At 37.7% G+C, this 17429-nt stretch overlaps 1 protein-coding gene across 1 annotated transcript in view; it reads right to left on the reverse strand.

The window, feature by feature from the left end:
• Cngb3 (cyclic nucleotide gated channel subunit beta 3) overlaps positions 1-17429 on the reverse strand; it is a 214879-nt gene that overhangs the window by 16025 nt on the left and 181425 nt on the right. Inside the window, 1 exon segment of the mRNA XM_031368771.1 lies at positions 11651-11769. Within this exon segment, the coding sequence (XP_031224631.1) occupies positions 11651-11769 (119 nt within the window).

Below are 17429 nucleotides of genomic sequence, written 5' to 3' on the forward strand. Positions count from 1 at the left end.
TCTGTCAGGTCTTGGTTTCAGAGTGGCACTGGCCATAGACAAGTGGATGAACAGTGAAGAATCTGGGTGAAGGGTTAGGAGGAGTGGAGAGAACAGAGCAAGGTGCATGTATCACTATATGATTTGGATCATAAACTCCTTTCAAGTGTCAAAGGAATACTTTACAAGCCTACTTTGGTAAGAAAACACTTATCAAATGAGAGTACATTAGTCTGCTTCTTTAGAATCACAGTGATTAACAGTTTCATTTATTCATATAAAGCCTTTTATTTCAAAAGTGCTTTTCTTTTCAAAACTAAGCTACTATGTTTTCTTGCTCAATGATATCATTAATTTGGCTCAGTAGTTTCTTGCCATGGTTAGGATTTGTAAAGTGAATTAGGCTAGGAAGAGTGGCTTGTTCTGAAAATATATGGACCTGAGTTCAAATCCCCAGTATTAAAAAAAACAGAAAACAAAAAAACAAAAAACAAAAACCCCAAGGTATGAACAGGCAAGGCTGGGAGTGTCTGTAACTCTGGCCCTGAGGTATAGAGATTGGCAGATCTCGAAAGCTCACTGGCCAGCTAACCTAGCTGAAAATGTTCAGTTGAAAGACTGTCTTGAGGCAGTCAGGGGGAAAGTGACCAAGGAAGATAACGTAATAATCTGTTCTGGTCTCTGTTTGACAACAACTGGGTGCATGCACTTACTTCTTGTCTGTCTGTGTCTTCACATTGCACACACACACACACACACACACACACACACACACACAAATACACACACCCCACAGATTTTATCATAACAGTCAAAATCCAAAATGAGAAGTAATTTTGAGTCACGTGGTCTCTCCTTGTATAAAAATTACAGTAATGTTAATTATACAATTGTTATTATTCTTGATCACACATATATGTCAATAGGCATCAGGAAAAAAAATCAGGCTGTTTTATCAGCATATATCAAAGGTCTGACTTGGCATTAAGGAGATCTGTCAGTGGTCAAGAGCACTTGCTGCTCTTTCCAAACACCTGACTTTGATTCCCAGCCTCCATGACTCACAACTCCAGCTCCAGACAATCTTCTGGTTTCCATGGCACTTGCATACATGTGACATACATGTATGTACACACACACACACACACACACACACACACAGACACACACACACTAATAAAAAAAATAATTATGCTTCCTGTATAGTATTTCAAATGGCAGTAAAGAACCTACTTTAATATTACAATGAGTATTTCCAAAGAGATCTTAAGGATATTTGAATACATGTGTAAAAATTATATTAATTGTATAATTATTAATAGGCATATGGTGATGTAAAAAGGGTTCTGCACAGACAGAGACCACACTATAGAGGACATGGTGAAAATAGTAAGTAGATTTTAAATCCAGGGTTTGTTCCCATTTGAGATATGGAAATATAGAGCTTTATTACCTAGTATCAAGTATCGTTATTCTTGCTAACTCGCATACCCACTATTTCTACTTTTCATAAAAGGAAGACAAAATTAAAAAAAAAAAAGAGTAACATATTCTGACAAAGCATAAGAATACAAATGAGAACTGTCTGAAGAACTAGCTGTTTCTCTGGTTTACCTCTTTAAAAACTATTCTGGAAAAATAAAAACAGACTGAAGAGAAAAATTCAAAATTAGTTTTCGAAATGTTTGACATTTTCACAGTGATATGAAGTTAATATAAATTAAAAGAATTCATCAGAATATACAGTTCAGTCAGAAAAGTCAGTTCTTAAATATTATGAGTGGACACCAAGTGATCTGGACCATGCAGTTCTACTGAGTGCAGCTCATACTGTGTGTCAAGAGCAGTGGAGAGTGAGCAAAATAAGGAAGGTAAATGATCACATTTATGGGCATGAATTAGATCCTAGGAAAGGAATTCACTTAGCAAGTATTTATTGACTATCTGTTCTCTTCCCCATACTATTTAGAGAAATGCAAATTGGAACAGTCTATTAAAATGCAAAACAATTTGGAAAAAAATAAAGCAAGGTCAGCAATGCTGAGGGGAAAGAGCTGTACATTGCTAATTGGATTGTACATGTGCTCATTGTTTTTTGAAAATTATCTGCTCATATACTTGAGAAATTACAGAAATGCTTCTACTTTTTGACCTACTTATTTCACTTTGGGGAATAAACCTGAAAGAAATGAGTTCAAAGAACAATGAAGTAATTTTACAAAGATAACTCCAGAGTGCTATTTTCGTAATGGCAGAAGCCACAAGGCTGACTATGAATAGTCACTACCAAAATGAATGGGCATTTGTACTGTCAAAGATTATGCACTTACTTCTTTATTCAAAAACAACTATCTTTTTCTCCTATTTATTTATTTATCTATCCAAACACTGCTCCCCCTTCTGGTTGCTTGCTCACCGAGAGTCCCTTCCCCATTCCCCACCCCCTTCTCCTCTGAGAGGTGGACACCTTTGGTCCTGCCAGATTAGTTCCATCCTCTCCCACTGAGGTCAGACAGGACCACGATGGAGACTGAGCTGCCTGTCTACTACATATGTGCCTGTGGGCCTTGTTCCAGACACTGTATGTTCTTTGGTTGGTGGCTCAGGTTCTGAGAGCTCCCATGGGTCAAGGTTTGTTGACTCTAATAACTATTTCTTGATACACTTATGGGCCAAACATTGTCTTGAGAAAGAAATGTAAGTGAAACTATATGTGGTGTCTAATAAGACCTTGGGAGCCTGTGCTGTGTCTGTGCAAATTAGAGAAATGCAGTGTTTCTGGGAAAGGCAGTATCATGGGTAGAAATCTTAGGCAGAAGAGTGGCCTTTTTTTTGCAAGGTAAAAGCATGGACATGACTGAGCATGGAAGCCAGGGCTGATGGCCCAGGAGGCCCCAGGAGTGTGTGCTAGATTCTAGCTCTCCTAGCTCCTTTAGGACTTCTGAGGCAGGAGACACATTGGGAGCATTTGTAGGTGGTTGTCCTGGTACTTCTGAGTGGAGGGGGTGATGAAGAAATAAATATGTCAATGAATATCCAGCTACAAAGATAAGTGTTCCAAAAAAGTGAATATATTTTGACAAGAAAATATAGCAAGAAAACTCTGAGGTTCAGGAAGACTCCAAACACGAAGATGTGTAGAGAAGGAGGGTGATGGTGGAGGTGGACAAGAATATGCAGACGGAAGTAAACAACAGTTGCAAAAAATTCCCTATAAGTAGACAGTGTTGTACATTCAAGGAACTGGAAGAGATTAGCAGGACATATGGATTAAATATGAAATCTGAAGGAGACAGGTAGCCAGGTCAGATGCTGCAGGATTTTTTATAAGACCTCTACACTTATTCTTAAGAATAGCAGGGACACATTTAGACAGAAAGACACAGAACTGAACAGATCAGTGCTTTCCATAATCATTCAACTACAGATTAGAAGCTAGGTTGTGGAAAATGTGATTAGATGTCTAGTCAGATGTTGAGGGGGTTTGGACTATCCAAAATGGCAGCAGTATTGAAGGTCAGATGTCAGTGATTTAAGGCACACTTAGGAGGAAAGATGAATAGATCTTGGGTGTAGAATAGCCATGGCAGGTGAAGCACAAGGATATTTCAGGTATTCATTTTCTCTGTTTCCACTAAAACTTCAAATATTAAATTATAAAAGTTTGGGTATTATGTTAAATTCCTACAGTTACTCTAATAAATTACCACCAAACAGCACCTTACATCCACAAAAATTTACTTTATAAAGTAAGGTCAAACTTACAGTCAAAATTATGCCAGCTAGGCTGTGTTCTCTCTAATGACTCTACTGGAATAATATTTCATGTATATGCAATGTATATGCATTTCTTGCCTGTGACTGCATGACTGCAATTCTTGCCACAGTCTTAAGACTGTCTCTCTTCCTGTCTTTCATAAAGACATTTGTTACTGGATTAGAGACTGTCTTAGATATGGTTTCTATCAATATGACGAAAAACCATGACCAAAGCACCTTGAGGAGGAAAAGGTTTATTTGGCTTATACTTCCATATCATACTGAAGGAAGTCAGGACAGGAGCTGAAGCAGGGGAGGAACCTGGAGGCAGGAGCTGATGCTGAGGCCATGGAGGACTGCTGCTTACTGGCTTGCTCAGCCTGCTTTCTTACAGAACCTAGGACCACCATCTCAGGGATGGCACCACTCCTAATGGTCTAGGATCTCCCACATCAATTACTAACTAAGAAAATTTCATATAGGCTTCCCTATAGTCTGATTTTATTGAAGAATTTACTCAACTGCAGCTCCCTCCTCTTCAGTGATAATAGCATCTGTCAAGTTGACATAAAACTAGTCAGGACAGAGACCCTTTCAGATATAGAATAATCTTTCTCTCTCTCTTTCCCCCTCTCTCCCTTCCTCTCTTCCCCTCTCTCTCCTCTCTCTCTCTCTTTTTCCTTTTTTTGCAAACAGTTTTTGTACTAAATAGCCCTAGCTTTCCTAGAACTCACTATCTAGATAAGAACTAATAAAGATCTGCCTCTCTTTGTTTCTCAGATACTGAGATTAATATAATATACCACTGTGCCCAGCAAGCACCTCATCTCTAGGATATCTTCAAATATCTCTTTCCAAATAAGGATACACTCAAATATTTTGAGGCTTAGCACATGGACATATTTTATGGAGGTGACCCTTTACCATACTATAAGTGCCAGGTATCTACCCCTTTTCTACCCCACATTAGGAACTGCAGGACTGACCAATTTTACACACAATTGTTTCCAGATTCTGCTGAAGAGTAGTGAAAGTTCTGTCTTCAGAACTTTGGTAGTTTGGACCCTAAGTGTCCCCAGAAAACCACACAAGAAAGGCTTGACTTCCAGAGGACCATTATGGGGGGCCTGTAGAAAAAAAATTTTTTAGGTTTTTAAAAAGATTTTTTTTATTGATTTAAGTTTTATTGCATTATGATGAGAAAAGATACATGATTTCAGTTTATCTGAATTTGTTAACATTTACAAACATAATTAAATAAAATTCCACCACATTCTTCTTTCCCTTTTGTAAGGGGAGCCTCTGTAAGGAGTTCTTTCCCACCAACTCCTTACAGAGGCTCCCTTCAATACCTGCAATACCTTTTGTTTTTTTATTTTGTCATAATCTTTAAAATTTATTAAATATTGTAACAATAAAAATGAGTATTATAAAAGTTGTTTGATAAAAAACAACAATCAGTTGAACAGTCTTCTGTAGATGCTTGTCTACAGAAATACTGAAAATACATGTTTTACTCAATATAAATTTTAAATAACTCCAAACATATTAGCTGTATATTTTAAAATAATATATCACTACTAGTTGATTTTAAAATAATATATCACTATTAGTTTTTTTAAAATGAACATAAATAGATAAAGTCTTTTTGTTTGTTTCTTTGTTTTGTTTTTAGTAGAGCTTAAAATCTTGTCTCTTACTGTGGTACAAGCCCAAAAAAAGAACAATATTTAGATGTTGGAGTTCATTGTAATAAAGCTGTACTTCAATGTCCCTCACATCACCAAAGGATTTTACCTTCTTAGCTAAGCTAAGAGTTGACAGTTCTGCTGTACCAAGGAGTAAATTGTAGGCACGAATTTTGGATGCAGATTTCCTGCTATGGTCAAAGCTATTTGACTGGAGTGATTGTCTTCATTCTCAGCCCACAGAGAACAGGTTACACTCATTTAAGAAATGGTGTGTGTATTAAGATGGTCTATCCATGAAGTCATTCACCAACTGTTTCAATGAACAATGGTTCTGCTTGCAGAGTGGCACATACATTTGGTGACGTAAGAATCTGGTTCATTGGCTGTGATGATTTTATAAAGCATTCATCTCAGAGAAAGAGTAACTTATAAAGTTCTCTTCTTCAAACTTGATACAATAGTTACAAACATCAAGCAAAGCATTCAGTCTCTCTCTTTGTTGTTCTCTTACAAGCCACCTCCTAAGTTAATTGTCTATGTTTCTTTTGATTGTATAAATAATTTTGAAATATGTAAGATGTTCTGAAAACCATAGTAGAGATAGTAGAGTGTAAAAACATCAAATAAACAATCCTACTAATAGAGAGGTTAAGATAGGAAAAGCATGATTTCAAGACCCTTATGTGGTACCCAGCAAGACACTGTCAGATACAAACAAGCAGAAAGTATATATGGATTGTACAATATTGGACCTATTTCTCCAATTACCAAATTAAAGAGACCAATAGATGATAGCCAACAAATTTCCAATTCCTCATATTTTTGAATTTGAATCCATTAGGATAAGTTTGTTATATTTATTTTCATATTAAGAGATATTAAGAAAAAGTAATTGTTACTTCCTGTCATTTCTGTTGTTAAAGGTAGAATTATGTTTGTGTGGATTTGTTGAATGATTACTTCCTTGGTTCTTCTAGGGTGTATTTGCTCCTTATGTTGGTGCTTTCCATCAAGTATCCTTTGTAGGGCTGGATTTGTGGAAAGATATTGTGTAAATTTGGTTTTGTCATGGAATATCTTGTTTTCTCCATCTATGATAATTGAGAGTTTTGCTGGCTATAGTAGCTTGGGCTGGCATTTGTATTCCCTTAGGGTCTGTATGACATCTGCCCAGAATCTTCTAGCTTTCATAGTCTCTGGTGAGAAGTCTGGTGTAATTCTCATAGGCCTACCTTTATATGTTACTTGGCCTTTTCCTCTTACTGCTTTTAAAATTCTTTCTTTGTTTAGTGCATTTGGTGTTTTGATTATTATGTAACAGGAGGAATTTCTTTTCTGGTCCAGTCTATTTGGAGTTATGTAGGCTTTTTGTATGTTCATGGGCATCTCTTTCTTTAAGTTAGGGAAGTTTTCTTCTATAATTTTGTTGAAGATATTTACCTGCCCTTTAAGTTGACAATCTTCACTCTCTTCTATACCTATTATCCTTAGGATTGGTCTTTTCATTGTGTCCTGGATTTCCTGGATGTTTTGGGTTAGGAACTTTTTGCTTTTTGTGTTTTCTTTGACTGTTTTGTCAATGCTTTCTATGGTGTCTTCTGCCCCTAAGATTCTCTCTCTATTTCTTGTATTCTGTTGGTGATGCTTGCATCTATGGCTCCTGATTTCTTTCCTAGGTTTTCTAACTCCAGGGTTGTCTCCCTTTGTGATTTCTCTCTTGTTTCTATTTCCATTTTTAGGTCCTGGATGGTTATGTTCATTTCCTTCACCTGTTTGATTGTGTTTTCCTATCATTCCTTAAGGGATATTTGTGTTTCCTCTTTAAGGGCTTCTAGTTGTTTAACTGAGTTTTCCTGTATTTCTTTGAAGGAGTTATTTACGTCCTTCTTAAAGTCCTGTATCTTCATCATGAGAAGTGATTTTAGATCTGAATCTTGCTTTTCTGGTGTGATGGTGTGTCCAGGACTTGCTTTGGTGGGAGAATTGGGGTTCTGATGATGCCACGTAACCTTGGTTTTGATCCTGGGTGTGTTAGAGTGCCTGGGAGTAGAGCTTCCTCTGGGTATTATGGGATTCTCTGCAGAGTTTGCACCCAAGGTCTGCTGAGGGCAACTGGGTCAGACAAACTGGAAGCAACCAGTGTCACTGGGCTGGAGTTACTGTGTGCCTGGGTCCTACTGGTCCCAGTTACTCCTGGTGTTGGGACAGATGTGTCCTCCTCACCTCTGATCTTCCCTGTAGAAATTTTAAGAAGCAGCAGGACAGACATCTTCAGATAACTAGGCTTGTGTTTTTGAAGGGGATTTCAGACTGTAATCCCTTCCTTCTCTCTTTTTCTTTTTCTTTTGACCTTGGCCACAGTGTGAATAATGTTTCTTTGCCACATCATCCAGATATACCATGCTGCCTCAACATGGGCCAATAGCGACAGGGTTAATTGATCATGGAGCAGAACTCCCAAACCATGAGCCTAAGCAACCCTTTTCTTGTTATAAGTTAATTACCTCTGTCATTGTGAAAGTGAACTGTTAGTTAACACAAAGTCTAGCCTCAAACACTTGCCAGATCTGAAAGACATACTGGCCCTGTGTTGTACTTGTATTTCATACCCTCCTGTGAATATCTTATAGTTGAACTTTAACATTTAATCACTCCATTGGAGCTATCATTTTTAATACAAGGATATAAATAAAACTATTATAACGTATAGTTTAACTGCAGTTGTTGGTAACATAGATATGAATAACTGCTAATATTTATATGTTAATGGTATAAAATCTCTTGAAAAACCTGTATAGACAAATTCACTATAAATTAGTAGTAATTGTTGTAATATAATGCATGGAATACCATGGAAGCAAAGAACAAGGACCTACTATCTGTTTGGGGTTGATATAACATGGCTTTAGAGAGATAGCACTTTAATCAGTTCTTGAAGTATGAGTGGTATGAAGTATGAGTTTGTGCACTTGTGAGGAGAAGAATAGAATCACAACAGGCCTTGGCCTTTTCCTCCTCGCCCTCGTCCTCATCCTCGTCCTCGTCCTCGTCCTCGTCCTCCTCCTCCTCTTCCTCCTCCTCCTCCTCCTCCTCCTCTTCCTCTCCCTCCTTTCCTCCTCCTCCTCCTCCTCCTCCTCTTGCCCCCCCCTCCTCTTCCTTCGAATAAGGTGTTAGTACTTTCTGGATGTTAATTGAGAATGTGGTCTGGTTGTCTTCATGACAGGCTGTACATCTATATTTTAACTGTGCATGTTTGCATTAATATATAAAGCCCTTGAAATCTCTTCATCATTTTCTTTCCTCTAAGAAAAAAGAAGTCTGTAAAAAGCTACGTGACAGTGCTAGATTTAGCTCATTTTAACAAAGGTCACAGCATTTCTGAGTAGTAAACACTATTACAAGATCTTTCCAGTGTCTGGATGTTTGGCAGACATGCCTCCATTTGGAAGAAATGACTGGAGCCTAGGGCTGGGAGACAGATGTGGGTCTGTGACGTCCATGAGCATCTGGGAACAGCAAACACATCCTATTTTTTTCTTTTTTCTTTCTTTTTTTTTTCAGCTACAGGCAAGAAGTGAATTAAGGCAAAGACTTCTTTGCTTGAGTTAGGGAGACTGTTGCAGGCTTAGAGAACGAGGGCCTTACCGTTTTCAAACCAAATGGGAAAGAGGGGATTTACTTAAGGTAAGGAAGTCAGGGGTGCAGGGTTCCTTTTAGTGCTACCTCAGCGACACCTGCATTCTATTCTTAGGCTGTTTCCTCCTGTGATGATAATATCAGCAATTAATGTCCTTATATTTATAGGCCTTACTTTTCAGGGAATAAAACCCTTGGGAAGGTCAGCTAATTAATTTCTATAATGTTTTAGATTAGATTTGTTGTATATTTTGTAACCTTGATAATAACAGAGATGATTAAATCACTGAAATATTAAATTACTTTAGAAAGCACTTCCTGTAGAGAGATATCAGGAACAGACTAATAATACAGGTCTTGTTCATTCTAAGAAGTTTTTTCTACCACTACTCCAATAGTGTGCCCATCCAGTTGTTAAGAAGGATGAAGACATTTAAAAACAGAGCAATTGTACCAACAGAAAAGTAATATGCTTCAATATTCTAAGAAAACTCTTATGATAATATGAAGTCAGTTTGTATCTCTGAAGCTCATGTAACTTCTAAACTACTGTGAAGTCAGATTAGTCAAATGCCTTCTGTATACTTGATAAGGTCTCTAAACACTTAAGCACAAGGACTTGGGTTGGAGTGTTTTTTTTTGTTTGTTTTGTTTTTTTGTTTTTTTGTTTTTTTTGTTTTTTTGGTCATTAATAGCTGTTCCTATTCTGGTCAAGATAGCACTGGCTGTTTGTTTGTTTGTTCTTCCAGAGGACTGAGGTACAACTCCCAGTACCTATAGGGCAGCTCACAACTATATGTAACTACAGTTCCGGGGAATCCAACACAATCACACATGCATGCAGGTAAAACAATGCCCATAAAATTAAAACAATAAACTTAAAGAAAGTAATTTGAAATAACAATTTTCTCAATGTAAAAAAATATTAATAGCTCTTGTCACTGTGCTTTTCTCTGCCTTTAAGCATTAGCTTTGGAGTTCAAGACACTGTCATCTTCTCATGGAATCACAGCAGCTTATGAGCACTTGGGTTTCTCTGTTGTATCCTCACCACCTCTTGTCTCCATTGGAGTAGTCTTTTAAAATCATACAAATTGCACAGTTCTTTTTCTTAAACCTTTCACTGATATCCATTCATACTGAGACCTACACACTTATATCCATACTGCTCTGAATCTGTTTGATCTTGTTTAATATTGAAAACTAAGCATGGTCAAGTTAGTACTCAGATGGGAGAATAAAATATACATTTCTTTTTTCTAATTTTTAAAAATTTATTAATCATTCCATTAGTTTATGTCTCAAATGATATCCCACTTCCCAATTACCCCTCTTTCTTATGATGGTCTAAAAGCCTTAACTAAACTGGCCTTTGGCAAATTGAAACATGATATGCACTAAAACTTCCATGCATTACTGCATTTCTGTGTCCATGGTTCACCAGCTGTAATGACTTACCTATCCCTAGACCAGATGAGTTTGTTCTATATTTAGACTTTTGCCTATTTCTAAGTGGCTCCATGTTTCTTTACTGCCTTAAAGTTCAGTGCAAATATTTTCTAATGAGGACTCATCCTCAACTACTGGATCTATAGTAGCATCCCATATCAGTTTCTTACAATCTTGTGCATTCATAAGATATCACAGTGTGAATTTACCCTGTTAGGTAATTGTGTAACTATTGTGTTTCCTCCTACTTGACCATAAGCTTAAAGAAGACCAACAATTTGTCTATTCTTTTTAGAGTACATTCCCAGAGTTTTCAGGGATACTTCCCACATAGCATATTCTAGGCACCTAGTAAACACTTTTGGATGAATAATAAATAAATTTAAATGCAATAATTCATGGAAGTGTTAGGGCACATCCTGTTTAAATTTGCTGTTTATTTTCTTGCTTTTGGGGACTGCTCTATTCTATTCATTCTATTCTGTTCTGATCTTATATTCTCCTGAAATAAGGAACAATAGTTGATACTTCTTGAGTAAAAATTAAATGAGAGACACAAAATATTTTAAAGAAACTAAGGTAATTTACCAACCTTTTAGATACATGCTATTGTAACTCTAATTATTAAGATGTTGAAACTGAAGAAGAATAGGGTCAAGTAAAGAGCAAAGACAACAAGGAGACAAACTGGGGTTTAGACTGAGGCAGCTTGGTTCCTATTCTCAATCACATTACTAACATATTTAAAACCACTTTAACCTAACAAAAGTTTTCTAACAATTCGATAACACTACTACTCTTTCTTCTTTCCATGCATTTAGGAATGTGCATATTAATTCACATTATGTTGAGCATCAGTTACAAGTTATGTACTGACCTAGGTTCCAGTACTAAAGAATATAACAACTTGCTCTTTTTTCTGTTTTTTCTTTTCTTCTTTTTTTCTTTTTTTTTCTTTTTTGAGGGAAAGGATATAAAAGGTTAAAGAAATATGAACAACCTTAATTTTCCAATGCTCTCAGCAGAATATCAAACATTTGATAAGCTTGAGTAGAAATTTATATATTTTATAACCTATGGTTGTTGTTTTATGATAAATAATGGGCTCAGGCATTTACAAGGCTTCTTTAAGATACCTCATTTCTCCAAACACTGCCCCAGCTTTCAGAGTTACCAGAACTTGAACACCATCAGGACCTCCAAGAACTTGGACTTCTCCGTGCTTGATGATGTACATTTCTTTTCCAATTTCTCCCTAAATACCATACAGAAGAAAGAAAACTATAGTCATTTTTTAAAAAAGTGATTATAACTCACATAAAGAAATATAAGGTCTTCTAGAGGAGCAAATACAAATAAAAAAAGCAGGGAATATCATTGTAAAAGTAATTATTTTAAGACCCAATGTAGTTCTGAAATGTTGTTTAGATATATCACAAAAAGCAAAATGACTGGGGAGACAGTACTTTTTACCACATGAGCCCTGTAAACCATCATAAAACATGAGAAGATACAGAGGTCAGTCTACTATTTCAGGAGCGGGTATGGGTAGAGAAAGTAACTGGTCACATGGATGGCACAGTGTTCTGACTTTGGTTTGCACTGCTCTGGTGGAAAGAAGGGGATTTGTGTAACAACAGAGCCTAATATTAGCCATTAAAGTCAAACCTATCTTATGTCTCTGTCACTGAGGTATGATCTAGGAAATGGGAGACTTTGAAGTGCCTATACTATATTGTAACACCATGCCAGTGTAGTGCTTCTCATTAAGTTCTTGTTTGTATTTGATATGTCTCAAGGTCAGAGTAACAACTAATAATTTACCTCTTGGAATGATGCTATTTTGTATACCTGAGGCAGTATAGATACTCAAATGTGAATAGAATAAAATAAAGTGGGGAAGTTCACAAGAACATAGATAGTTAATTTAAATATTTAATGTAAATACAATGATTTTTTTATATGAACCTACTGCATCTGGGCTACAGCTGCTCACCTTTATCAGACCTGCTGGTCCAAAAGCACATAGATTAGATTCCCTTTCCACAGCCATCTTCCCTGCCAACTGAGTCTTCTGGGGCACACCCAGCTGCTCTGAGACACTTGCTCTCTCCCCTGGACCCCATTTTTCCCACTACCTCTCAGGCCACCATCATCAGACCTGCAAGTCAAGAACCATACAGCCCAAGGATATCTATCAGAGGTCTGCCACACTAGGATCATTGAGGTTAGGCCCCCATCCCAATACCTACTACAACAGAAACATCCTGAGACTAAAGCCATCCAGAATGGCTAAAGGCCCTCTAAAGGACACAATCAACAAAAACCAGGTCAATATGACAAATTCAAATTTAAACAATATCTATCCACCCTTGCAGAAAATACAAGAAGGAAAGCTCCAAACAAGAAGTAATGAATATCATACCAACAAAAACAAGGGAACCACGTGCACACACACACATACTACCACCACCACCACCATCTCCACCACCAAAATAACAGGAAGTAAATTTTCTGTATCCATTCCTCTGTTGAAGGGCATCTGAGTTCTTTATAGTTTCTGGCTATTATAAATAAGGCTGCTATGAACATAGTGGAGAGTGTGTCCAGCTGTCTCCTGTGAAGCTCTGCCAGAGCCTGAGAAAGAGGCGGATGCTTGCAGTCAACCATTGGACTGAGTACGGGGTCTCCAATGGAGGAGTTAGAGAAAGGATTAAAGGAGCTGAAGGGGTTTGTAACCCCATAGGAAGAACAACAATATCAATCAACCAGACCACCCAGAGCTCCCAGGAACTAAACCATCAACCAAAGAGTACACATGGAGAGACTCGTGGCTCCAGCTACATATATAACAGAGGATGGCCTTGTCGGGCATCAATGGGAGTAGAGGTCCTTGCTCCTATGAAGGCTTGATGCCACAGTGTAGGGGAATGGCAGGGTGGGGAGGCAGAAGTGGGTAGGTGGGTGGGGGAACCCCCTCACAGAAGCAGGGGGAAGGAGGATGGGATAGGGAGATTCAGGGGGGCAACCAGGAAAGGAGATAACATTTGAAATATAAGTAAGGAAAATATCTAATAAAGAATAACAGGCAGTAACAATCACTGGCCATTAGTATCTCTCAACATCAATGGAATAAGTTTCCTAATAAAAAGACACAGGATGCAAAAATAAGATCCATCATTCTGCTCCATACAAGAAACACACCTCAGAAATAAAAATAGACATTACCTCAGAGTAAAGGCGTGGAAAGAGTTTTCCAAGCAAAGGGACCAAAAAAAGGAAGCTGGAATAGTCATTTTAATATCTAATAAAATAGACTTAACTAAAATTAATCAAAAGAGATAGGGAAGGACACTTTATACTCATCAGAGGGAAAATCTACTAAGATGATATCTCAGTTCTGAACTATATGCCCCAAACACAATGACACCCACACTTGCGTAAGAAACATTGCTAAAGTTTGAATCATACATCAAACTCCACATATTAATAGTGGGAGACTTCAACAATCCACTCTCAGCAACTGACAGGTCATGCAAACAAACACTAAAGAGAGAAATAATGAAACTAACAGACATTTTGAATGAAATTGACCTAATAGACATCTATAGAATATTTCACCCAAACACAAAAGGATATACCTTTTTCTGAGCATCTCATGGATCCTTCTCCAAAACTGATCATATAGTCTGTTACAACCAAGTCTCAACAGATACAAGAAATTGAAATAATGCCTTATATCTTATCAGAACACCATGAATTAAAGCTGGATGTCAACAACAGAAACACCAGGAAGCCTGCACTCTCATGGAACCTGAACAACTTTCTACTCAATGATCTCTGGGTCAGGGAAGAAGTAAAGACTTTCTAGAATTTAATGAAAATGAAGGTACAACATACCAATTTTTTATTTTATTTTATTTTTTGACTTATTCACTTTATATCCAGCTCAATGTATCCCTATAGCCCCCAAGGAAATAGATGCAGTCATTAATAGTCTCCAAACAAACAAACAAACAAAAAACCCAGGCCCAGATGTTTTTAGTGCATAATTCTACCAGATCTTCACAGAAGAGCTAATACTAATACTCTTCAAACTAATGCACAAAATAGAAATAGAAAGAACACTGCCAAACATATTCTATGAAGCCACAGTCACACTGATATCTAAATCACACAAATACTCATCAAAGAAAGAGAATTTCAGACCAAGTTGTCTTACGAACATTGATGCTAAAATACTCCCAAACTGAATCCAAAAATAGCATCAAAAACATCATCCACAATGATCAAGTAGGTTTCATCCCAGAGCTGCAGGGATGATTCAATATATAAAAATACATCAATGTTGGTGGTTTAGTCCCTGGGAGCTCTGAGGGTACTAGTTAGTTCATATTGTTGTTCATCCTAAGGGGCTGCAAAACCCTTCAGCTTCTTGGGTCCTTTCTCTAGCACCTTCATTGAGGACCCTGTGCTCAGTCCAATGGATGGCTGTGAGCCTCTACTTTTGTATTAGTCAGGCACTGGCAGAGCCTCTCAGGAGACAGCTATATAAGGCTCCTGTCGCAAGCACTTGTTGGCATCCACAATAGTGTCTGGGTTTGGTGATTGTATATGGGATGGATCCCCAGGTGGGACAGTCTCTGTATTGTCATTCCTTTAGTCTCTGCTTCAGACTTTGTCTCTGTAAAAAACTATACATGGTATGTACTCATATATATATATTAGCCATACAATATAGGATATCTATACTCCACTCCATAGACCCAAAGAAGCTGAACAAGAAGGTCCAAGTGAGGATGCTTGAATCTCACTTAGAATGAGGAGTAAAATAGAGGTAGGATACAGATGGAGAGAGAACTGTGTGGGAGAGGAGAAAGGAGATGGGGAGAGGAATAAGGGGTGGTTTAGATTCAGAGGTATGGAGAGACAGGGGAGATATTCAGATGCCTATGAGAATGAATGGAAATCTGCAGCTGGCAGGGGTTGAAGGAGCAGGGAGCATCTCAAGGACATGGTAGATATCTGGGATAGGAGGGTCTTCCAAGAATCAATAGGGGAGACCTTAGCTGAGACTCATTGCTATGGAAATATGGAACTTGAAGAGGTCACCTCCTGTAGCTAGGCAGCATCCCCAGTGGAGAGACAAGGACAAAAACCCACCAACAAAATTTTTGACCCCAAATTTATCCTATCTATAAGAAATTCAGCGATGGTGATGGGCCAGAGACTAAGTAAATGGCCAACTAATAACTGGCCCAAGGAGAAATCCATCTCATGGAAAACCACCAATCCCTGACACTAGTACTGATCCTCTGTTATGCTTGCAGACAGGAGGAGTGCAGCATGGCTGTCATCTGATAGGCTCTCCCCAGCAGCATTTGCAGAAACCCACATCCCCAGCATTGGATGGAGCTTGGGGACTCTTACAGAAGATTGGGGAAAGGATTGTGGGCCCTGAAGGGGATAGGAACTCCATAGGAAAACCAACAGAGTCAACTAAATTGGATCCTTGGGTTTTTGAACCATCAAAGAAGAGCATACACAGCTTGGTCCACCCCCAACTCCTCTTCCTCTTCCCCTCACAAATGTAGCAGATGTACAGCTTGATCTTTATGTGGATCCTGAATAACTGGAGTAGGGGCTATCCCTAAAGCTGTTGCCTGTCTGCAGAATATGTTCTCCTAATGCAGCTCTCTTGTCTGACCTCGTGGAAGAAGGACTTAACCCTGCAGATACTTGATGCACCAGGGTGACTGGATACTCAGGGGAAACCGCCACTATTTCAGAGAAGTGGGGAAGGTGTGGGGGAAAGGAACTGTTGGAGGGGGGACTTGCAAGGGGACAGCAATTGCGATGTAAATTGAATAAAAAAGAAAACATATTCACATGTTAGTGGTATTTGTAGATGGAACCTATAGAAGATCATAGGGACTCCTGCCTTCACGAATGGGTTGGTTTATCACCAGAGAGTTATTTCATAAAAATCAGATTTCTCTGATAAGTTTGATTTACTTTTTCATGTGGTGCTGCACTATGCCATATTGTGGCTCATTGCAAAAACCCTTACCAGGTGTTGATAACACTATCTTGGACATTTTAGACCATAAAACTATGAAGTAAATAAACCCTCATCTTTCATAAATTACCTAGTCTGTTGATATATCCATAACAACAAAATGAGCTAAACTGTGAAAATATAACAGCACAGAAAATTAATTCTTGTTTTATGAGTAGACAATTATCAAATATTCCCATTACTTGTACTTTAAATGGGTTAGAATACACTAAAATCAATTAAAAATTCAAATGCATTGATTATTGTTTATATTCTCTCATGATTGAGACGTCTACTTTGTTTCAGTGCTGAGTACAAAGCATGATGTATAAAAGGCATTCACTTATGAATAATGGAAATATAATTTAACTGTCTTGGAGATGTTTTAAAGTCCTTTGATACCTAGGGTTATTTTCTTGACCTTCAAATGCTTTACAATTATCTACCAGATTAGAGTACACAATTATAAACTTTTACCTCTTAATTCATACCTGAAAAACTAAAAAAATATATACTGAAAATTTATATGAAATGTAGGTTGAAGCAGAAATTGTAATATATATGGATTTTTATTATAGTCACTTATATAACATCAATGCTAATAATATTTAGCTGTTATATAGTACTTTGAAAAATTCATCAAAATAGGGAGTTGGAGAGATGGGTCAGCAGTTAATTCTTAGCTCCCACACCAGGTAGCTCTGAACTGTGTGTAACTCTAGTTTTACAGGATCTAATGCCCTCTTTTAGTTTCTTGGAGCAGCTGAATGCATACAGCATATATTCATGTAGAGATACTGTCTTAGTCAGGGTTTCTATTCCTGCACAAACATCATGACCAAGAAGCAAGTTGGGGA

This window comes from Mastomys coucha, unplaced genomic scaffold (assembly GCF_008632895.1).
Source record: "Mastomys coucha isolate ucsf_1 unplaced genomic scaffold, UCSF_Mcou_1 pScaffold14, whole genome shotgun sequence".
Taxonomy (NCBI): domain Eukaryota; kingdom Metazoa; phylum Chordata; class Mammalia; order Rodentia; family Muridae; genus Mastomys; species Mastomys coucha.